At 42.1% G+C, this 24,787-nt stretch overlaps 1 protein-coding gene across 1 annotated transcript in view; it reads right to left on the bottom strand.

Annotated features, from left to right (window-relative positions):
• The window catches only part of WDFY3 (WD repeat and FYVE domain containing 3), a 242,492-nt gene that overhangs the window by 169,375 nt on the left and 48,330 nt on the right, over window positions 1-24,787 (bottom strand). Inside the window, exon 3 of the mRNA XM_045284341.1 lies at window positions 6,349-6,472. Within this exon, the coding sequence (XP_045140276.1) occupies window positions 6,349-6,472 (124 nt within the window). The remainder of the gene's footprint in view (window positions 1-6,348; window positions 6,473-24,787) is intronic.

Here is a 24,787-nt window from a genome sequence, read left to right as displayed (position 1 = left end):
CTCAAAAGGATGTCCTAATTTTCAGCCAATATGGGTAAAAATATTCATGTTTGAAAGTATACAGCATCTAGTAGTTTCTTAAAAAGGAGATGCATAAGAGAAAGTAATTTTAAGTATAGTCTCTGTAAAGCATACCTTTTAAAAGGTTGAAAGAAAATTCAAAACACATTGCAGGAGAAATATTTACCAAGCACAAATGTAAATGATTTAATTGAGAGCTTTAGGAGTTAAAGAATGAAATATATTAGCCCATCTGGAGAGAAGTGAAAATGGTGAGGCTTCGTTTCACATCCTTTGTCCACGTTATCAGGAGGGACGTGTACCCAGAGAAGGGCAGTATACTTGACAAAGCTGAAGGGTAGAGAAATAGCAGAAGCCCCTCAATGAGATGGATTGGCTCCGTGGCTGCAACAATGGGCTCAAGCATAAAACAATGGTGAGGGCGGCACAGGACCGGGCAGTGCTGTGCTTTGTTGTACCCTGGGTCCTCATGCTCAGCATCAACTTGACCACACCTGACACCAAGAAGTCTTGAGAGCTGCCAATCACTTGATTAAAGCGTGAGCTTCCACACTGCATGGCAATGCATGTAGCCAGACAATAAAAATATTGTTAGTAGAACTTGTTATTTGGTTAAATATAAAGAAAATGTAGAGCATCTTAAAGCAAACCTAATTCCCCAGTTCAAGGTGAGAGAATATGTGAAAAGTTAATCACATAGCATTTCAAACAACCAGAATGCCACATCTGTGAAGTGGCATAGAACAAGTTTTCCTTTGTAAAGTTCATTTAAACCACGTCATTTTCAGAACGTATGCTTCAGCATGATAGTGCGAGAAATGTCAGTGGGATTATACATTTCACAAATAAAAAAATCAACCCATGACTGTCTTTTTAAAAAGCCCACTTTTTAAAAAGTTAGTAAGAAAAATGATTAGAGCTCAAAGCTTCCATGCTGCTTTCATTTGGTAATACCTAACCACACCTTGGGAATATTACCTGAAGGTGTTGTGACTTTGAAATCCTTGGAGGACAGCAGTGCACACTGTTTTTCTGTTTAAAAAAAAAAAAGGCTACATTGTCTAATTGGGGATTCACTACATTACATCAACGTGCCGCAAGATACCACCTGAGAATTGTGGCCAACATCATTCAGTTGCTTTATTACTGCATTGATACCAACTGGGCATTTCACCACTGGGTTTAACCAGCGGCACCTAGCATGTAGCGAAGCCATTAATAATACACTGAAGACACTATTTTTACACAGGTGGGAATTTTCTGCTTCACCGATTTAAGTCAACCACGTGTCCTTAGAATTACGCAGATAAGCAGATAAGCATGGTTGAATTTAATAAGTAGAGACAGTGTGGAAAAAATATCTTAAGGTACACTTTTTATATAATAAGGCCACAAAATTCTATCTTTTCTACAATTCATAGATAGTCATTACATACTTTAACCAAAACCACATGAAGGTGACAACAGAGAGGGGACTGAGGAGCGGAAGCACCGTGAAGCTGCGCTGCGGATGGTGGTGCACCAGTTCACATCTCCACCTCGCCTTTTGAAAGCTGCTTTAAAGTTCTCCCTTCTGGCTCCCTTCTGGCTCCCTTCTGGCAGGTAGCTTTCAATGAGAATTTCAAAATGGTTCTGACTGCGATATTTGCAATCCATAGTGGCACTGACTTAATGCAGGGAACGGCTGTGTGAGTGGTTATTAGGTAACACACAAAACAACAAGTTCAGAAGGGTCCTAGAAAAACAATCCCGTCTTCATGCAGAGTAAGTACTAGCCAAAAGAATGGCAGAGCACTCACTTCACCTCTTTTGTAGAAAATGAGAAAGTGAAAACCATGTTTTCCAGTGGTAACTCCCTACAAGACGAATTAGAAAATAAGGGAGCGATCGATGAGAGGTATATGTTCTAGGGCCAGGGATGAGAACACAAGGTTGACTGGAAAAGCGAAACATCAAGAATCTTTTGATCTTTTTTGATTAGAACATTGACCAAAAGACACCTCCAGATTAAAGCTGAAAGAAAGGATTCAAGGCTCCCAGGAGCAGGGCCTTTCATGCTAGGAACATACTCCAGAAGCGGCCTGCTCCGTTCCTCATCAGGAAGGCCGGCCATCCGAACAGGCCTCCGTTCCTCAGGGGACTAAGGAAAGGCAGACAGAAATCCCATGTCAAACACATCAGTAAAGCTTATCGAACACCTAATTTGTGACAGCTAGTTTTCTACAGGCCAGTGATAGTGGGGTGAACACAACAGGGAATAGAATTAAACAAGTAAACAAGATACATGCAGTATCGTGTAAGTAAGTGTAGAAGTTGGCTGAACATACAGTAAATGGTGTGAGGACATGTGCCAGAGGGTCTCCTAGAGGTTCTCTGGAGAATGTGACGGCTATACCTCTGGAATGGAATTTTGTAAGACTCAGAAGCTAATGGACTCTCAAATGTTTAAGCCTAAAAAACTGTGTGGAATGACAATATGAAAAAATACGTAGATCTAACAAATACCAAGGTAACAAGATATCGCCATTGAGGAAGGTAGATGAAGGGCATAAAGGACTTTCAGTATTATTCTACAATTTCCTGTGAGTCAATAATCATCTCAAATGAGCCCCTAATAAAATGTTTAAAAAAAAATAAAAAAGAATAAGAAGAAAAAATAAATAAAAGGTTCAAAATAAAACACTTGTACAACTATTACTAACAATAAGGCAACTTGACCTCCATTTATGGCACCTTACAGTATATGCCTAAAACGTGACCAAAGGATATAAAATCAAAGGAAGTTAAGGAAACAAATCTCCAAGGTAGTCAAATACATGATTACAATCACAGAGATAAGGTATTTGAAAGGACAGATTTAGAGAAGTAAAGGTAAGCAAGCTCTGGGAATTGCACCTTTCGTTCTCCTAATCTAGGGATGCTCACAACAGGAGTCAATGTGAGACAGACTGAACACAACTTCCCTTCACAGTCTGTTTAAAATACCGTATAGACTCGAGGATCAGCTGACCCGACTATCAGCCAAGGCACCTAAGCTTACCACAAAAACTTTATTAAAAATATGCTGAAACGATGAAACATACAACTCTCCTCTAGTTCCTAAATGCTTCCTCCCCACCCACTATCACGATCCCAGTTCTATCTTACAAATCTGGCTAGACCAGAGGATGTACATTGGTACAGAGAGAGGAACTAGAAACACAGGGAATCCAGGACAGATGAACCCTTCTGGACCAGTGGTGAGAGTGGTGATACTGGGAAGGTGGAGGGAAGGTGGAGGGAAAGGGGGAACCGATTACAAGAATCTACATATAACCACCTCCCTGGGGGATAGACAACAGAAAAGTGGGTGAAGGGAGATGTTGGACAGTGTAAGATATGACAAAATAATAATTTTATAAATTATCAAGGGTTCAAGAGGGAGGGGGGAGCGGATAGGGAGGGGGGAAAATGAGGAGCTGATGCCAGGGGCTTACGCTGAGAGAAAATGTTTTGAGAATGATGAGGGGAACGAAAGTACAAATGTGCTTGACACAATTGATGCATGTATGGATTGTGATAAGTTGTGTGAACTACCAATAAAATGATTTTTAAAAAAGCAAAAACAAACCAAAACAAACAAAAGTTAACTCAAAATGAATCGTATGCCTAAATATAAACACAAAATTTATACTTAAACACAAAAAAACGCTTCTAGAAAGTGGTCTAGAAGAAACTCTAAGTGACCTTGGCCTTGGCAATGACCTTTTTTGCTTTGTTTTGTTTTTGTTTTTAAGTCAATCATTGTCAAGTCTTAAAAAAAAGTGCCGAAAAATTCAGCTTATACACGAGTATATAGGGTAACTAAAAGGGGCATGTAACACCCAAATCTCATAGGCCAACTTCTCAATTCCACAGGCGCAGTAAAGACTAGGAAAGATAACGAAGGAGGCAATCCTGTCTCAGGTAGAGAAGGGAGAAGACAGGCGCAAGAAGCCCACTTCAAACTGACTCCCCACCTTCCCCCGGACTTCCTTCCAGGACCTGGGACAAAAGGCAAAGGACCGCCATCAAAGGTTCACAGGACCTGGGACAAAAGGCAAAGGACCGCCATCAAAGGTTCACAGGACCTGGGACAAAAGGCAAAGGACCGCCATCAAAGGTTCACAGGACCATTCATACAAGGTCCTGTTTCTGAATGAAGCATTTCCTGCCCGTTCTAAGACGCTCCAGGGCTGACGCTCCAAAGGCTACATAATGGGTTTTAGTTCGAGATGCAAAGGTGAGCACCGCATTTCTTCCTCTAAATCCTCTAACAGCCCATTAAAACGGTTGTCAGAAGAAAAAGGCATCAGCCTATAAAGACAAGCAAAATAGGAAAGCTGTGAGGAAGATGTTGTATGTCACAAACAAATAAATAAATGGCTAAGAATAGGGATCAAGGAGAACATGAAGAAAAACTCCCCTCGCCAATGGTGACTACAGAGGCCCCTACCTACTCTCTTCCCCAAACCCGTCCAGTTTCTTACAGACGTGCGGCCAGACCCATCCTCTCAAGGCAGGCTCACATGACCACATTCCCAAGCAGCCTGACTGAGCACTCTAGGCCACACTGGCAGTAATGTCCTAGGCAGGCTGCCCCTGGCCATGGGTCATTCTCTCCCCCTCCCAGGGAGTTCAAGGGGGTGGGGGGCAGGGGGGGTCTTCCCCAAGTCTTCTCATGCCCACTCCAATAGAGACACTGGCATGCTACCTCCTCCTACCCCTGGGGGGCATGAACACTGTCTCTAGAAAGGCCTCCCTGCCAGTCTGGTCAAAAGCCGTCGTAACAAGCTCATGCAACAGGGATCAAGGAATCTCAGAACCACACAAAGCTCAAGCCTCACTGGGAGATCCCTGATTTGGTAAAGTACCATCCTATAAGCGACTCTCCTGCAATGCGAGACGGGATGAGATGCAGACAGATGGCCATGTAGAACATTAACGGGGGTGGAAAATAGAACAGAGATCAGTAGTAACTGATTGTGAGATCCTGGGATCTTAACATAAAGCAAATACTGGGAAAATAACCAAACTGCAGGGCAGAATCTCAAAAGCTCGGGAACTGGTAGTGCCAGGTACTTTTGGAAGCAGAAGCACAGGTGGGACTTTCACAGAAAGTGCTCAGGGGCGCTTAGAGCCCCAGGTTCCCCCACTATGTGAGCACTAACCTGAAGTGAGGTTGCTCAAAAGAATCCCGAAAAGGACAGTCGGCGTGGGAGGGCATCAGGCACAGCTGTTAGGCACATGGAGACAAGTGCAAGTCGATACCCTGAATACTGAGGGTCTTTCCATAATGCCGAGCATTAGATCTTTAAGTTCTAAGCAAAAACGGAGAGAATCTTCTTGGGGGAAATGCAGGTGAACTCAAGTGAAAGACGGGCAACAAAAGGCCCATCAAGATTACCGTACACGAAAGCCCCCGGTGCTTCCGCCGCCCTTTTTGGCATCCCTGTAGCACAGTGGTTCATCGCTCGCTGGCTTGCTAACCACAAGGTTGGCACTTTGACCCGACCAGCTGCTCTGCGAGTCTGCTTCTGTAACGATTACCAGAAACGCCAAACCCGTTGCCAGCCACTGACTGCGCCGCGTGCCAACGATACAGAACAGAACTGCCTTGTGGGGTCCCAAGGCTGCTGTTCACAGACCTTCAGCCAACGCACAATGAAAGGAAACGCCATAGAACAGTCGCTCGAGAAGTCAAACAGACTGGGAAGCTGACACATCACGAAGGACGGAAATGAGAGAAGAGACATGTTTGGGGGCTCAAATAGCTCAGCGTATCTGAAATGTAGAAGTGAAATCTATGTGTATGTAATAATGGATAAACATATATGTGTACATAGAGTGGGTATAAATGCATATATGTATGTGTTGTGTGTATAATGGATTTGCCTTGACTGCCATACTAAGGAATTCGGGTTTTATTCAGAAGGAATCAACTCAAAGTCTTGTTTGCAGTCCCTCGGATGGCAAAAGACACGCACAACTACTGACCCAAAGGTTGGGATTTTGAATGCACCTAGAGGTGCTTGGAGAATCAGCCCTGCACACCCTAGGGAGCACACGTCTCCTTGGACACATGCTGGGTGGCGTGAGTCAGAGAGAACTCAGCGGCGATTGTGGAACTGGAATTACACAGAAGGGTGAGTGACCTAAGAAGACGGTGACTGTCAAAACCGGAACAAAACGCAATCCCAGGGACTGGGCACTGTCCTGAATGATGTCAACCTTCCATTTCATTTTAACAGCCCTTCTACAGAACCACCCACTTCAATACAGCGGGAGGGCCGGCTTCGGTAAGGGTACCTGTGGACTTGTTTGATGCTCTCCTTCGAATTTCGGTCACCATCAGGCGTGACACTTGTGTTGTGAACTGCAGAAGATCGGAAAACTTCTCTGTCATTGTATTTGGCGGAGCATTTCCAAAAACCTGTGGATGAAAAGAGGGAAAATGTAATATTATTACTTTTTAAAAATTCTGTGAAGGTTTCAAAGTACGGGAGGACTGAAGAATCAAGTCAAAAAAGCAAACTTACACAGCTGTATTGGATCAGAAAGATATATTTAAAATGGTGTTTCCCAAAATGGGCAATACTGGGGTGGGGCGGGGGGCAGTGGCGGTGAAAACAGATGCCAATCTTTATTCTGGGTTATGGGGTACGGTACAAATGTTTTTAATTGTTAGGGGAGTCACAGAGTAATTGTGTTTCTGACAAGGGCCAAATAAGTTTAGGAACATATGTTTTAAAATAACTCAACAAAGCGTATGTCTAGCCATATGTCTTTATATATATTAAATGATTTGCTGAACGAATGACTGTCCTACAGTCACTGTGATTTCAAATCAGAATTGACTCAAAGGTAGAGGTGGTAGATATTATAATACATAATATAGTGTATTTTATATCTCCATTATCTAATTAAATGACATTATAATGGCAGGAAAGATAACTTACTCATCTTTGTATTCTATAGCAAGCTAGCACCTTGCCTTTACAGGGCTGTTCACTTCTTGTTTGCTTGTTTACACATGGTGGGCTACCATAACCAAACTCTCAGAGCACTCAAGAGACACTCAAGTGCACACAAACTATGTAACTTTGGAACATAAGTTATGAGTCAGAAGGAAAACAAAACAACAATATGAACAAATAAAAATCCAAGACTAAGACCATGGACTGGGAAAATATTAAACAAAAACCCAAGATCAAAAACACGCACATCTGCCATTCATTAGCCACCATTTTGGCTCAAATATGCAAAAGATTAGACCTAATTAATTATATGGTTCATGTTTTTTAGGATTTAAAAAAAAAAGGCAAAGCCCCAAATTACTGCCATTGAGTCGATTCCAGCTAACAACAACCCTATAGGGCAGAGTAGAACTGCCCCTGTGGGTTTCTGAGCATGTATATCCTTAGAGGCACAGAAAGCCTCGTTTCTCCCATGGAGAAGGTGGTGGTTTTGAACTGCTGACCTTATGCTTATCAGCCCATTCTATATTTAAGGAAGTAGCTTTATTGATTATACTATGTGGTAGTTACATAATCTGGTGTCAATTTGGGACTTGAGAGGATTAAGAGTGAAGAGATGGAGTCTAGTCTGTCAATCAGATGACAGCCAATGAGGCCTCTGTGTGGGCATGGCCTTCTCCTGAGGATTCTGGGAACTCCTGTATTTTCCTCCTTGGAGATGGGAGATACTTTCTCTCTCTGCTCACTCCCTGAGAGACACTCGATTGACAAGACACATGGCACTATGCCCTGGGAGCTGGAGAAGCCACATGGACCTACCCTAATGAAACCAGACCTCTGGAGCCAGAGAAGCCATGTAGAGACCCCTGCCAGTGCTGAGATGCTTACAACGCTACTGGGTCCAGAGGACTTCCCACCCACTGACCTGTGACCTTCCTGTTTTCAGCATCATTGCATGTGTTTCGTGAGTCTGAAGAGAACTTTATAGATTGGTATCAGACATATGGGCTAATATCGGACTTATGGACTTGATCTGGACTGGGCTGTTTTTTCAATATCCAATTGCTCTTGTATATAAACCTCTTATATACATATGAGTGTCTATGAATCTGTTTCTCTAGTCTACCCAGACTAACATATACTATAATACATTTCTCACAGTGCTTCTAATATAAAAATATAAAAACAGGGTATCTGTATAAAGATGATACATTTCCTATATCCTTACAATAGACAATGTTTCTTTTTGTAATTCCATCAGTTGGTTTACTTTCTATTATGAATAAACAGATAACATCACATTTTCACTTTTGACAATCTCCAAATGTACACTTCAGTGACACAGTTATGTCGATCATACTGTGCAGCCATGACAATGTTTCTTTTCACCACCTTTAAATTAAGTTGAAGGCAATAAAGGAATTCTAGGACTGTAATCCTTTGTGAAAAGACTTAGTTCTATTTGTTAAATTATTAGATGAGACAGTTTCTATTACTTCAAAGAACAAACAGCACTATGAAATAATGCTTCAGCTTTTTTTTCCCCCTTGGCAAATATTTTGATAAATGCGGTGTTCTTAAAGATAACCTATGAAAACAATCAATAATAAATAAAAATAAAGATAACCTGTGTTAGACAAGACCCACATACTTTAAAGAAACAATATGCCAGAGACAGGATTGATTTCTTAGAGGAATGTGAGCAGGACTTCAAGGACTTGTTGATGAAAGCAAATGTTTGCAGCCTTCAGGACATCATGCTCGGTACAGAAGCAACAGGGAAAGAGAAGAAGGCCCTGGATAAGATGAATTAAACAGTGGCTGCAACAATGCGCTCAAACAGAAACAATTGCGAAGACAGTGCAAAACCAGGTAATGTTTCCTTCTGTTGCACGCAGGCACCTACAAAATGTACTAACTACAAAATTGACACGTGCATCAATAGAAAGCAATTCTGTCTCCACTTAATGATGGTGTTTATAAAGCAGCTGGGTATTTGCTTAGGTAATTAGGCTTGTTTAAATCAAGTCAAGCTTTCTTGATATTAAGTAGATAATATTCCTATTACCCATAAATACTGATCTGTACTTAATTCCTGAGTTATTATAATTTAATAAATGGCTCACTTGTTAAACAGTATAAAGATATGATCAGTCAAGCAGCCAGCAGGCTGAGTAAATAATATACTACGGAAAATGTAATTGACTTTTTAGAGAAGTTCTGACCTTCACTGCTTTATTTCCATACATTTTTTCCCAAAAGATAAATGTTGCTTGACCCAAACAAACCAAAAATCAATATTAAGGAAACAAATGGAATTAGTAAATCTTGCTCCTTTGAAATGATCCATTTTCAGTGTCGTGAATGAACACCATTGATCATTATTCCCTCCCAAGTATTTATAAATATCCTGGCACAGAGACAATGAGACAGAGCACAGGAGCCAGCCCAGGGAGAAAAGCAATGGCAAACATTTCCCGGGGGTACGGCACTGATGTGACTGAAGGTTTGAAAAGAGGCTTGAGAGGCTCAAACAATAAGGGAAGAGGTTCAAGGAATGGTTGGAGAGGTGTACCAACTCAATCATGAATTTGACTGTTAGATAATATTGATTATATAAAGTAGCAAAGGGTGTGGGTTTTTTTTTACACCTCAATTATTAAGTCTAAAACCATTTAAGTATATAGTCACCTCCTTCAACAGATAGCTTCTATTTCTTGAAAACAAGCATGTATTTAAATGTGTGCCAACTGAATGTAGAGCAACCTATTGTCCCTAAGACCACAGGCCTTAGACCACAGCCTTGTGAGATGTAATCAATTAAAACAGCCCTTCGAGCCATAATACCTTTTAAGATGTGCTGTAAATTCTAGCCTCTATGCCTCTAGTTTTGATTCCATTTTGGAAGGAGCTCTCCTTTATGTTAGTGGGTAGGACTAAGATGAGTCTCCACGCTACTGGAGTAGCCATCCTCCTTAGTCTCCTCGGGGGTCTGCTGATAGACAAAAACCATATCTCCATATGAAAGACCATCACAGAAGCAGGGAGGGAGAGAAATCAAAGTCCATCAAGGATGAAGAATCACCAGTGGGCATTTTTGAGATCCCTGTCTGAAATGCTGGAGAACAAGATCAGAGGCACATGAGGCTACAGCACGGAGACATGAGATAGAGCAAAGGAGCTAGACTGCGTCCAGAAGCTGAGGCAAGGAGACCATGAGCCAGAACATAGGAGCAGCACTGAATCTAGAGACTGAGAGATGGAGCAATGATCTGGCTTTCTGGTCTATGGAGTCAGAGGACTAAGAACCACATGGTTGAGAAACTGAAGACTGGAAAGATGCTCGACTACTGGCTCAGCAGTGGTGTTACTGTGGACTAGTGACTACATCCTTATCGTTTACTGATCCTGACTTGTGGTATACTGCTCACTCCCCCAATAAAAACAAACTCATTGCCATCAAGTCGGTGCCAACTCATGGCAAACCCCCAAAGGACAGGGTAGAACGGCCCCTGTGGGTTTCCAAGACTAACTCTTTATGAGTACAAAGTGCTGTCTTTCTCCCTTGGAGCAATTGGTAGTTTCAAACTGCTACCCGTGAAGTTGACAGCCCATTGCATAACCATTATGTAATCACGGCTCCAACTTCCTAAATAAACCTCCTTAATTGTGAGTATTGTCGGTTGCGTTCTGTGTGACCATTGAAACAAATGACTGACCCTAGCAGAAAAATAAAGAGTGTCCTGGGAGAAAAGGTTGGTGTTAGAATAGGGTAGAGACTGATGGACGGTGGGGCCATGTCTGACCACTGCCTCAAGCAACAGGCCCTGCACTGGTGCGGAGTTGATGCCCTTTCTGCCTTGAGTAGCCAAACGAGGACAGAGATGGCCCCCACCCCGATTTTGCACCCCAGAAGGCCCTTTTGGTAGGGTAGTTCCTCTGTCCTTTACGGTCACCTCAAGTTGAAGGCAGGGACTTGGTTTGGGGCTTTTCGTCTTTACAGAAGCGGACTGACGGGCTTTCCCTCTGTGCAACCACTACTGGGAGTTCCAAGTGCCAGACTTGTAATGAGCAGCGAAACACAAACCGTTTGTTCAACCCAGCACACGCATGTCTTCTTATAAATGCAATACAAATAAACAGTAATGGATGGAGTACTGAAAATGTGCCCAGCCCTATTAAAATATTCATCATTTATATGTCAGAAGATCCTCCAGAAGTGTTAGTACTACTTTTATTTTAATAGATTAGGAAAAAGAAATATGGACAGAGTAGAACTGACCTTTTGGAGTTTTTGAGACTTAAAACAATTTTAAAGGAGGAGTCAACAGCCACCTCTCTATTCTACGGAGCAGCTGGGGGGCTTGAGCTGCTGAGCCTGCAGGGAGCAGCCCTTGTGGGGCCGCCCCCCCCACACACACCAACCTCACTGCCTCAGGTCGACTGACTCAGAGACCTGATCAAGGATGGGAGAATGGGCCTGGTGGGTTCCCGAGACTGCAACTGGTTTATGGGAGTAGAAAAGCCTTTCTCCCAGGGGCTCCTAGAGGAAGGTTAAAGAGACGGGTTTAAAACTAGCTTTCTCTGACTAAAAACTGTCTTTTAATCACTCAGTACTCCATCGTCTTCATTAAGCTGCTCAAGAACCCTATCACTTTGATTTTGTATAGTCTTTCACCCATGGGGGTCGGTTTCGGCTTGTTAACGAGAGGGTTCTCGAGCCAGTCAGGGTGCGATGTAACAACTACGAGAAATACAACTTTCCTCTAGTTCCTAAATGCTTCCTCCCCGCTCCCACTACCATGACTCGAATTCGATCTTGCAAGTCTGGCTAGACCAGAGGATGTACACTGGTACAGATAGGAACTGAAAATACAGGGAATCCAGGGCGGATGAACCCTACAGGATCAGTGGTGTGAGTGGTGAAACAGGGAGGGTAGAGAGAGAATGGGTAGGAAAGCGGGAACCAATTACAAGGAACTATATGTGACCTCCTCCCTGGGGGACAGACAACCGAAAAGTGGGTGAAGGGAGACGTCGGACAGGGCAAGATATGACAAAAATACCAATTTATAAACTATCAAGGGCTCATGAGGGAGGGCGGAGGGGGGAGGGAGGGGAAAAATGAGGACCTAATTAATGTCGGGGGTTTAAGTGGAGAGAAAATGTTTTGAGAATGATGTACAAATGCGCTTTACACAATTGATGTGTGTATGGATTGCGATAACAGTTGTATGAGCCCCTAATAAAATGTTAAAAAAAATATTATACACGAATTTTAAGATTCCGTTCGTCGCCATACAATCCTTTACAAGGCTCATAGAAAAATGAAATTAAATGATGGAATTTTTCCACAAGCCTTTTGGGAACCTCTATTTCTTAAAAATGTTTAATCAGTAAAATTATGTTACAAAGTCCTAGTCTCATCTTTCTCCCATGGAGCTGCTGGTGGGTTTGAACTGCTAACCTTTTTTACTCAACAGTACCACCTACGCTCCTCTGGCCATGATTACTGTTTGGATGATTTGCTATAATGAAAAGACTAAACAAATTAATGGTATTTAAATGTTAAGTATTAAGGTAGCAGACAGGCATTGGGTCTCTACTCAAGTACTCCCTCAGCGCAAAAAAACTTTGTTCTAATAGCCTGGCATTTTGTAATACTCACCTACCCGACAGGATTGCTAAAGTCAAAATGGGTGCATAAGCAAATGTGATGAAGAAAGCTGATGATGCCTGGCTATTAAAAGATATAGCATCTGGGGTCTTAAAGGCTTGAAGTTAAACAAGTGGCCATCTAGCAAGGAAGCAACAAAGCCCACATGGAAGAAGCACACCTGCCTGTGTGATCACAAAGGGACAGGTATCAGGCATCGAAAGACCCAAACAAAGAAACCTATGTAAACAATGGGGGTCGGAGTGGAGACCCAAAGCCCATCTGTAGACAATTGGACATTCCCTCACAGAAGGGTCACGAGGAAGAAACGAGTCAGCTAGGGTGCAGTATAGCACCTCACCCCCACCACCCACTACCATGACCCCATGTCTACCTTACAAATCCGCTAGACCAGAGCAAGTACTAGTACAGATAGGAGCGCCTGACACACTGAATCCAAGACATATAAACCCAAGGAGGACAAATAGGGAAGTTACTACAAAGATTGATGTACAATACCCCCACCCCAGGGGACAAACAACAGAAACATAGGTGAAGGGAGACAGTAGATTGTGCAAGATATGAAAATAATGATAATTTATAATTTACCACGAGTCCACAAGGGTAGGAGGGGAAAAGGAGGAGCTGATACCAATGGCTCATCAGAAAGAAAATGGTTGAAGACAATGATGGCAACACAGGTACAAATGTGTTTGATACAATTGATGTATGGATTGGTGTAAGAGCTGTAAAAGCTCCCAATAAAATGATTAATAATACAAATGTCACTTCATATTATAAATCAAGTAAGATTTTATCAATAATTCGGGAAAGAGCATACTCTTCTAGTTTCTAATAAGGATTGGCAATTTAGGGGAGAATAATTTGAGAGTATCTAACGCCACCCTGTCCTCTCTCTCAGCCTGTTGGGCTACACCTCTGTTATGTTAGTATTGCCCACGTCATAGCAACCATACATATAACAAAAAACACTGCCTGACCTTGTGCCAGCCATTCTCGCAACTGTTATGTTTGAGCTCACTGCTCCAGGCGCTTAGAAGACAAAAATTTAAATTAGCCAGTCCCTGTGTCAATGCAGCTCCTTGAGGGCTATAATGTAATAAGTAACAAGGCTGCAACAAAAACGTGTATTTTTCTGACTCTTGATCTGTCACTCAGCTGGTTCTAAACTTGAGTATCCTCCTCTAAAGCTAAAAAATAAAAAAGTAAAGTCACCTGCATGAAATGATTTTTAAAATACTGTAGTCAACTTAGCTAAAGAGTCCTGGTGGCACAATGGGTTAAGAATTGAGCTGCTACTCACCAGTTCAGCAGTTCAAACCCACCAATATAGCTCCACTGGGGCTGGGGGTAGGGGGGCACGGAGAAACCCTAAGAAGCAGTCCTACTCTGTCTTAAACCATCACTAGGAGAGCCTGTGGTAGCTACATAATTTCATGTCAACTTGAAGATCTATAAAAGTGTAGGCGTGGTATTCAACCTGTCCATCAGGTCACAGCCTGAAGGTGCCTCCTTGTGGGTGTAGCCTCTCATAAGGTGGGCCCTGGGAACCTCCCCTTCTCTCTCTGTCTTCACCTTCCTGTTGGCTGACCCTGATTGCTGCCAGAGCCACTGCCTTTGGATCCACAGGACTCCGCACTCACCAACCTGTGAGCTTCCTGCATTCTGCATCATTGCTGGTGACTATGTGAGTTTGAAGAGGGACTTATGGACTAGTGTCAGGCTTATATCCTTGAGTTGGACTGGGATGTCTTCTTGATATAAAGCTCTTTCTCACACACATGAGGGTCACTGGATTTGCTTTTGTAGTCAACTGGCCTATCACAGAGTCTGAATCCACTTGACAACAGTGGGTTTCCAGCCTAGTTATGTCTCACATATCTAGCAGAAAAGCTGTTAAGCTGTTAAAAAGTAAGGGTTTCTAAAATAAGTTTTAGTTGGCAATGGGTATATTTTTAAAATATACACCCAAACAAGACAACATAGGTCAAGGTTAATTAGCAATAACAATGCATGAATTTTAAATGACTAAATTGCTATTTATATTGTAACAGGTTAAACCGAGTACATTCTCCATAAACTTTTGTTCCTGGATCAACTTTTTTTGAGGATGCTAGAGAACTAACTGCTCAGCGATTCTCAGACTCCATCACCATTTCCCACTGAGAGTCAGTGTGGAGGGAAGCAGTAGCTTCCCGTGGGGCTGTGAAGACCACGGGGGCACCGGAAGAACCCAGCAAGAGCCCTGGCCCAGAAAAAAGGACGCAAGGCATGCCATTTTCCAGGCCGGTTCTCTCCATGGCAAAAATTATACTCTGAAATAGCACTATGCTTCATTAGATTTGCAAATTTTAACACTATTCTATAAATAGGCCTCCATGGAACACAATAATCTTGACTTATTTAGCACAAATAAAATAACCTCAAAAATCAATAGTACAAAAATTTCAGTTTTAGTTATCACCATAGGAAGAGTGGGTCTAGATTTCACAGGGGTCGCCCAATTCACAACAGTAGCAAAATGATAGTAATGAAGTAGCAACAAAAATAATTTGATGGTTGGGGGGGGTCATCACCACATGAGGAACTGTATTAAAGGCTCGCAGCATGAGGAAGGTTGGGTGAGAACCACTGCTCTAGAGCCATAGTGAGCTTTTCGCTATCAATGCTATTTCTCATCGGTGGACCGTGTCCACGCACAAATGCTGAAACATTATGTGCATGTCTATTTTAAAATATAATAGGAATGACTTCTTATCTAAAGATAATGTAAGTTTATCAGTGATAATCAAATGAATAATAATTTCTTTTAAATCGGTCACCAAGCAATTGATCTGTAGTGGTACAGAAATAACTTCCGATCTCTTCATTATTTAGGGTTTACTAAACCTTAATAATTTTCCATTCACTCACTGTATTCAGTGTTTGAGGCAATTATAAATAGACCTTTAAATAAACCATTAAAAACCTACAGCATGAAAGCATTTGTTTATACTTGTTAAGATTTTTGGCCAAAAACCCACATAAGCCAACTAAGTCAGATAGCATATAAGCAGGTAGAAAATGAGCATCAAAGTATCTCTCTTTAAAAAAAGCAATCTAATTATTGGCAAGATTCTCTAGACTAGTCAAACCAAAGAACTACAGGAAGAAGTAGATGCCTGGGATCCATTCGAAGGGCACACATATTATAATTCATGCTCATAGCTAAGAAGAACAAACGCCGCTTATAATAAACACTATCACTTCCTTATCAATGCTCATAAAGTATACGAGAAGGAAATGATCTCAAGCTGTTCCATCGCTCATATCACATCATGACATTAACACTAGGGGGGTGGGAGATTAATTAATAAAAACCACTTTTCTAGAATCTCCAATAAAATCAATGGGTGTTACCTAAGTAAGGCATGAAACAACAGCTGGTCTATAACCTGTTTCTTGCCTGCTTTCAAAACAGCTATTTTAAACATTTCCCACTGCTTGAAAAGTCCCTTTTTCACCATTGCCCCCTCCGACCCCAACCATTCTCAGCAGATAACCTAGTCTCCCATTTCATATATTAAAACCATCCTCTCTAATTATATTAATTCTTCCAGCTTCTCCTCCTATTCTATCCAACCTAATCCTATGGGTTACTGCAGCCGCTCGATGCCACTGAGTCAGTTCTGATTCAGTTTCCCCTGAAGACAGAACTGCCCTTTGCTTGTCCGCGCGGTCATCCCATGGAACCCTCTCACCAGGTCTTCCTCTCCAAGAGCTGATTGCTAGTGGCAGGGACCATCGAGTGGGTTCTGACTCACAGCGACCCTGGGTGCAAAAGAATCCAATACTGCCCAGTCCTGCACCATCCCCATAATTGTTGTGTTTTATTCCACTGTTGCAGTGACTGTGTCAATCCATCTTGTCCAGGGTCTTCCTCCTTTTCATTGTCCCTCAACTTTACCAAGCATGATGTCCTGCTCCAGGCTCTGGTCTCTCCTGACCACACGTCCAAAGAATGGAGATGAAGCCTCTCCGCCTCTGCCTCTGAAAAACACTGTGGCTATGCTTCTTCCCAGGCAGCTGTGTCTGTTCTTTGGGGCCTCCAAGGGACTTCAGTATTCTTCACCAGCACCATCATTCAAAAGCATGAATGCTCCTTCAGTCTCCCGTCTTCACCACATGCATATGAGAAAACTGAAATCGCGTATTTCCAAGATGCTAACTCTGTGGGAGTACAAAGCCTCATTTTTCTCCCTGGGGGCAGTTGGTGGTTTCAAACTGCAGGCCTGGTGGTTAGTAGACCAAGGCATAACCACTACACCATCAGGGCTCCTTCCTAGAGCTGCCAGGTGGATTGAAACCTCCAAACTTTTGGTTAGTAACCAAGCATTTAGCCTTTGTTCCTGAGGTCCTTGATATGTCAACTCATCTATTATTGTACCGCTTTCTTCTACTCCAGCTCTGTCTTACCAGCCCCGGGAAGCCTCAATCTCCTTAAATGATACACCTGCCTTCCCTACGTGTACACATAGAAGACTATCACACAGCTACCTAGATCCAGTTCAAATTTACCATCTCCAACTTTTACTGGGTCCTAAATTCTGTTACTCATTTATTTTGTTGTCCCCTTTCAACCATCTATCCTTCCCAATTATTAATATTCCAAACATCACAATTTGCTTAGGCCCCCACTCAATTCTCTTACTCCAGACTCTTAACAAAACATATCTAGGGTTGATGGCCTACAAATAACTGAGGTCAACAAGTAGATCTTATGCTCCCTTAACTACAAATCTACATTTACACAAAATCTGCTTTCTGGTTACAAGGTAGGTGCCATTCCTCCTATGTAAGGCTCACGAGTCCACCTGAAGTTTGACTCCATTTCCTCCCCCTCGGTTTCCCTCTCATGAACATTTCCAACACTGCTCTTCTGTCTTCTCAGAAGATCCAGGTCTGCCTGGATCTCTCCTATGTGTGTATACACAGCACAACACGAAACCAAACTCTCTTGTTGCCAAGTTCACCTGCATCCATCACATTTGCTCCTTTTGGACTTCAATTTCTCAAAGTCATATATACTTACCGACTGTCTCCAATTCACTCCCTCATTGCTTTCTGGCCCCATTGTTCTAACACCAAAAACCAAATCCATTGCTCTCAAGTAGATTCCAACTCATAAGGAACCCACAGGAAGCATAGGGCAGTCCCTTAAGTTCTCCAAGGTGGTCATCTTTATGGAAGGAGCTCTGGTGCCAACTGAAACTATAATCAAGGGTCTGAACCCTCGATGGAGCAGAAGCCACTAACCAGTGCACAACCAGGTCCTTCTCCCATTCTATGACCCCAATGGCAACGAGTTTGGTTTCAGTTGTTGGCGTCATTCTTCTTTGAACCATCTTTGGGTGCATATTGGCATTCCTGATTCTGTTTGGATTTTCATTGACCAGCTCCTGTTCTATATCCTTTATGAGTTCCACTTCTTTTGTTTAACACATACATTCTCCATGTTTATTCCTTAGCATTCTGTTCTTCTCCTCAACAGTATGAGCTATAGATAATCTCCTGCCCCCCCTACCAGGGGGTCCACTATCACCAAGGAGCTCCAAATACAGCCAAGGTCCCTCCACCTGAGCTTTGCATTGCCTCTTGGAGAGCTCACAGATTAAATGGACCCTCTGAAATCAGTATCCACCTGGCCATCCAAATTAAAAACTCGGAGAGAGATTTGGCTCTGTCCAATCATCTCTTACCATATAGCTTTACTGGCTCTGCAATATGTCCAGCAAAACTATTAGTTCTTTACACGACAGGCAAAGCCTATCATGACACACCTCCTATCCATCTTGACAGGCCTACCTTCCTTCCCTTAAATCAATTTTTGAACTTCTCCTAGATAACTAGAACTTATTAAAATGTTTGTTGCCTTTATACCTTGGTCCAAGCTTTAACTTCTTACTCTAATAGTCTGATTAGTTAATCTCTAGTCAAGCTGAAGATTACTTTTTAAGGGCTCAGAAATTACAACACATTCTTAAAGACTTTCCTTCCTGATCATCAGACTCTCAGAGCACTCCCTTCAGGAATGTTGTAATATACCTCCCGTACTCCTAATTCCTGATTTCTTCCTTAACTCATCATGTTTCTTATGTGCTTATAGCTTTCACAACAGAATTATGTGCTAATCAACTTCCCTTTATTTCAGCTTCACAAAATTAAAAACAGGATCTCTTCTCAGAGCATCCAATCTACAACACAGTGTATCATGACACAATATAAACTTGTTTGAACCCAGTTCCTTGGCCGACTCAGTGGAAGCATAGAACACTGAATAAATGGGGAAACGCACACATCAAGGTGGACTCTAAAGTCTACCTTTCCCTTTCTACCGTCATTATTAGTCTTTAACTTGATCTGAGTCATCCATAGACTTATTAATAATTAAGGCAAACTCTTATAACTTCTTTACTTTTAATGCAGAAACAATAACAATCATAGGTACAAGCTTCTTGGAGCAAGCATATATTAAAAGCTGTTGGTATGTTATCTTTTCCTGGGGGGGGGTATGTTATCTAATTTAATTTTTCTAACAACCCCACAAAGTAAATATTCTTATCCTCATTTGGCAGCTGAGAAACTGAAAGTCATAATTTGTTCATCTTCATATGGTCATTATTATCAAGTGGCACTTTAATTTTAGAAGTCCATTTCTCATGGACCAAAGGCAATTCAGTGTGATGAAAAGCACACCAAATCTAACTTGGTCCCATATAAATTTACTTCTAAGTCAATAGATGAGAACATCTTATCACCACCACATGATCAAATATATCCCCTTGCAGAGGGAGGCCTGAAACTCCCTACCTAGCTTGTCCTAAGACCTTTTTCACCTCTTACATTCTCTGAGTTCATGAATGATAACTATGTTCTCTGGCTGTACCACCTCACTCACAACTCAGTCCTAAAATCAATGCAACCAGGCATTTGCTCTTATCACCCTTACCAATAATCCAAATGCCAAATTCAACAAACATTTCCAATTTTTGGGGTCTTCTGATCTTACCCTATCAGTTAATAATGTTGACTTCTCTCGTCCTCTTGAAACTTTACTATCTCCCCTTTTTTTACTTGCCATAATCATGTTATACTTCTAATATATTAATCTAGTAAATATAGGCAAAGGTAATCTGGACCCTCTTCTCTTCGCTCCTACTTATTTTTCCTAAGGAAGTCCACCAGTTCCAGTTTTCATTATGATCTGAATCGGTCATTTCCAAAACCACCTCTAGATCCCTATTCCTCACTGAGTATCGGTGAAATATCTGCACTCTACCAATTCTAGCCCTTTCATTCCTTAATACTACTACTTTGGTTTTAGCACTAGTTATCTCTCATCACCTCAAGTAAAGGAAATAAAAACCCTCCACAGCCAGTTGTTCATGACAGAAACATCCTTTGCTTCCACAGGTCTTAGTGGACTTCACCTCCAACATATATTTCAGGTTTGCCTAATGCTTTCACCTCAGTCAATACCCGATTCCAAACCATCATTCTCTCTAGTCTAAGTTATTATATCTCTTAACTGTCATGCCATTTTCAATACACACCTCAACACACTGATCCTTTTTTCCTTGGTAGCTGGAGTAGAAATGGGCATCAGGATGAGGGAAAGCAGGCAGAGATGGGGAAGAAAGAGAAAGACGTAAAGATGTAGAGAGACTGCAGTCAGGAAGGGGTGGGTGGGTGGGGGTGAGAGCGAGTAGGGTCAGATAGACAAAGATAGGAGAAAAGGCGGATGAAGAAAGGGATAGAGAGAAAGTCAAAAATGAGGAGAGAGAGAGAGAGACAAAGTTGGGAGAAAAAAACTGTGCCATGGGGGGTGGTATATGGGCTGAAAAATAGAAAAACAAGGAGGGTGGCGGGAAGGGGGGAGCGAATGGAAGAAGAAGACCCGGAGGGTGAGAAGAGTTTGGGGGAAAAAAAGAAGCACAGGGCAGAAGACAGGAATGGTGAGGGCTAGGAAGTCTGGGGAAAGCACGTTCTAGAAGAATGGACAAATAATCGTCGTAAACTGTAAAGCTAACTTAGGAAGAATAACACGTACACCGTCAGCAGCAGCACAGAGACAGTGACTAGCATTTGAGTTAGTGGCATGTTCACGGGGCAAGCTCAGAAGGAAGGTCATGCATATGAGTGTGGGAGGAGAGAAAATTAATGCTCAGATCCCACTGTAGGAAGCCAGTGAAAATGGAAGGATCAAGACAAACTGATAAACTATATTATTTAAAAACCAAAAGAGTGAAAGTGGTAGTGGCAATTAGTGGAGAGGGGTGGGGCACCTTTAATCAATAAAGACCTATTTGACTTTTAAAACTATGTGCCTGCATACCGTCGATAAAAATAAGGCATTTTAACTAAAAGAACCTCAACAAGTTGTTCCATGAAGTTGATGAAAAATACTAAAACTTTTAAGTCTACAAAGGGCTTGAAAAAGTGGAATTCCATGGGGAAAAAAACCTGAATTAAAAGATAAAAGTATAAATTTGGGTTCTCAGCATAAACTTCCTCAAGTTACTTTTGTATATCATTTAGTCCATCAACCAAGAATGGGAGGTTCTAGAAATTTAACCATGTTAAGACAGTCTTTTTTGCATTAGTACTCTGAGCAAGCCAGGTGCCCTTTAAAGACATCTTTAAGATGGTTAAAACAGAAGGGGGAGAAGAGGAATCTTATGTACGACGAATTTCATTTGGCCAATTTAACCAAAAAATTTTTCTCCTTACTAAAAGCTTGTAAGAAAATTAGGACAGATAAACACATTTTGACTTCTACAGAGAAAATTGATTCTCTGTCATGTTTTTGCAGAATAAAGCTGATGGACTCCCTTTAGAAGGACGCAACCATGTTTGGAGAAAGATGGACAAGGAAGAGATGGAGAAGCCATCCAATATTAATCATAATTCCTTTTTCAAGTTAATGACACCCTGAAGAGAGGGGCTATTTGTTTATATTTTCACAGGCAACGGAGATAGAAGGATTTCTCTTCAGCCAGCAAGGCCCAGAAGAAAGCAGGGAAGCTGATGTGTAACCTAACCCCTCTGTCCTGTTACTGAAGTTATTCAAAACGTCAAGAAGACCTCCTCGCAAATTCCTGAGAATGGCGATTGCTTCCATTGGGACGTCTAAGGGACACTCTGGAACTCTTATCAAAGCTGAACATTTTATACAATAATGACTGGACTATTACTACAGGCTGTTTTGCTGAAAGATCAAGATTTTGGACTCGCTAATTAATGCTTTAATGTGATTGGAATATAACTGATTTTTCTGTGTAACCCCATACCTATATAATGTAACATTGCATGATTGGGATTTGATTAAGAATCATTTGCAAGCCTTTAAGGGAAAACATTTCATTGGATGTTGGTCAGCTAAATAAGGATATTTTGTATACATTCAAGGGTGGATTTAAGGCATTCCACTAACTGAGGTATTTAAACATGGTGGTGGGCATAGAAAGAGGCTGGATCCCATGAGTTTGGGCTCAAAGCATTTCACATAGCTTAAGTTCTAGTCTGACTGTGTTGTTTATTCATCATATTTTTGATGCTCACAGTCTCGTGTTGCTTCTATAGGAAGCTAGGAGATATGGAAAGAGACCATGTTGCCTCCGTTACACTATTAAATCTTAAATGTAATGCAGAAAGGGGAAATGTGGGACACTAGCACTAAGGGAAATAAAACTGGGACTTAATCCCTGACAAGTACGGAGGGAATCTGGAAAGCCAGTGTTCCATGGTAGGAAAGCCGCCACTCTGGTAGTTAGAGATGTAGTCCGAGTATATTTTCCCAGGGTAATCTATTTTTTCTACAGTTTCTCCCTCTATAGCTGTGCTGCCTTAAAGTGAGCACATGGTTGATTCATTCTCCCTATAGAAGCAGACAGCCCTATTTGGCTCTATTTCTTCCCACCGCAGTATCCAATCTCTCACACACCTTCCTCCAATAGCAGATAGGCATAGGGATTCAAAATGTTTTGATATAAGCCTGAATTTTTGGCCATATTAATTGGATCATGAAGTTTTGTCTTCACAGCTTTTAATATATAGAAAATAACCATGTCACCCATGTGGCTTTTGGATTTTATATATAAAACAAAAGGGGACTTGTGGAGGGAGGTAGATGCTCCCCTGAGGGCGATCAGTTGCCAAACTGCAGTGGGCCCTGCTCCCTGCTGCTGGGGACAATGGACAGGCTCCTGTAGGCAGAGTTTACACCCCATTGATAATGGTTCCTATGGAGACCCAGAGAACAGGTCAAAGTGAAGGCTAAACTGCCATCCTAAATCTAGGATCCACCCATATTGTCACATGTATACCCCCAATCCCTCCTCTTCCTATTGCATGTATGTCCCTAGACCAGCCCCTCTCATTGCTGTATAACCTGTAGTCCAACCCCTTCCTGTGACATATGTCTTTACCTGTAATTAGTGGGCTTGCACAACCCCAAAAAGTAGATAGCCCTGGGTCAGCAATAAAGAGCTTTCCTCTCTTCCCATTGTCCTCTCCCGTCCTCTCTCCCTTGTTACCTCTCCCTTCCTCCTCTCTCCACGTAGACCACCAAGCTGGGCTAAGGTGAGCAATGCTACCATGTAATGTGTCTGACTACATTACTGTAATACCTCTCATGCTCTTGGTGACTTTAATATATATACATCTCAACCGTACAATTGTGCATTACTGAACCCGAGACTAGTGGTGGGGTGCTGGCTCCCCCCACCCTCCACTAAATTCTATACTAGGGAAGCCAAATCAGTGAATGTGTAAGCATCTCAGTGCTGGCAGGGGTCTCCACATGGCTGCTCTAACACCCAGGGCTACATTGGGGTAGGTCCATGATGTGGCTTCTCCTTGGGGATGTCTTGCAGGAAGTGAGCCTTGCAAGGTGAAGCAGGGAACTGGCTAAGGCAGCTGCACCCTGGTCCGACCATCAGAAAAGCAAGAGACCTGAGAACTCTAAAGGCGAGGCTCACTGAGCCATTTATCCCTCCGCCCTTCAATTAACCCCACATGTTTATCAATATTGTGTTGACACAATAAACTAACTACCTCATAAAAAAAAAGATGAGGATACAAAAAGAAGCTCACCCACCACGCACTGCCACTGAGTCAATTCAGACTCTTAGTAACCTTCCAAGACAGTAAACCTTCATCAAAGCAGAGAGCCTCATCTTTCACCTGTGGATGGACTGGTAGGCTTTAAGCTCTGGTTTGTGTTTAGCAGCCCAATGCCTAATCCAGTGCACCACCAAACTGAAACCAAAACCCACTGCCTTCACACTGATTGCAACTCAAAGCTACTGTATAGAATGGAAAGGGCCCTGTGGGTTTCTGAGACTGTCACTCCTTACGAGAGTAGAAAGCCTCATGGGTCTCCTGCCAAGTTTCTGGTGGTTTGGGAACTGCTGATCTTGTGATTAGCAACCCAACACATAACCACTACACCACCAGGGCTCCTAGGGAATTACAGGCTACAGGGAATCTAAACATAAGGGGTCTTTAAAAAGTTCATGAAAATGCATACTATTGGGGACTGGGGCTGGGGGGTGGGTGGGGAGAACTGTGCATGGATTTCAAAAACCTTTCTACCAAAATAAACTCATAAAAACTTGTTATAACATGTCTGCACATGTATGAGCCTATATCATCAACTCAATGGCAGTGGATTTTTTTAGGATGGCCTATAACTATGCTCTTATAAGATCACTTGCAGAACACCAGTCCTATCACACAGCAGATTGAGCTATTCCTTAAAGTGTACAATGAGCATAAGCCGTAATACCATTCTGGTACAATAAGCTATCAGTTCATAAATATAACCCAAGTAGAAAAATATACCTCTTCCAAGCTCAACCACTAGAGGAAATCTTTATAAAGTCTTCATTCCAGCTTATGTCTTAGGTGGCTAGATGCAAGATCAGCAGTTCAAAACCACCAGCCACTTCAAGGGACAAAGATATGACTTTCTACTCCCATAAAGAGATACCGTCTTGGAAACTAATAGGGGCAGATCTATGCTGTCCTATAGGGTCACTATGTGCTGGCATCG

Source organism: Echinops telfairi, unplaced genomic scaffold (assembly GCF_000313985.2).
Source record: "Echinops telfairi isolate 266 unplaced genomic scaffold, ASM31398v2 ScPeMD7_7468;HRSCAF=8506_0, whole genome shotgun sequence".
NCBI classification, from domain to species: Eukaryota; Metazoa; Chordata; class Mammalia; order Afrosoricida; family Tenrecidae; genus Echinops; species Echinops telfairi.
This window is presented reverse-complemented; position numbering and strand designations above follow the sequence as displayed.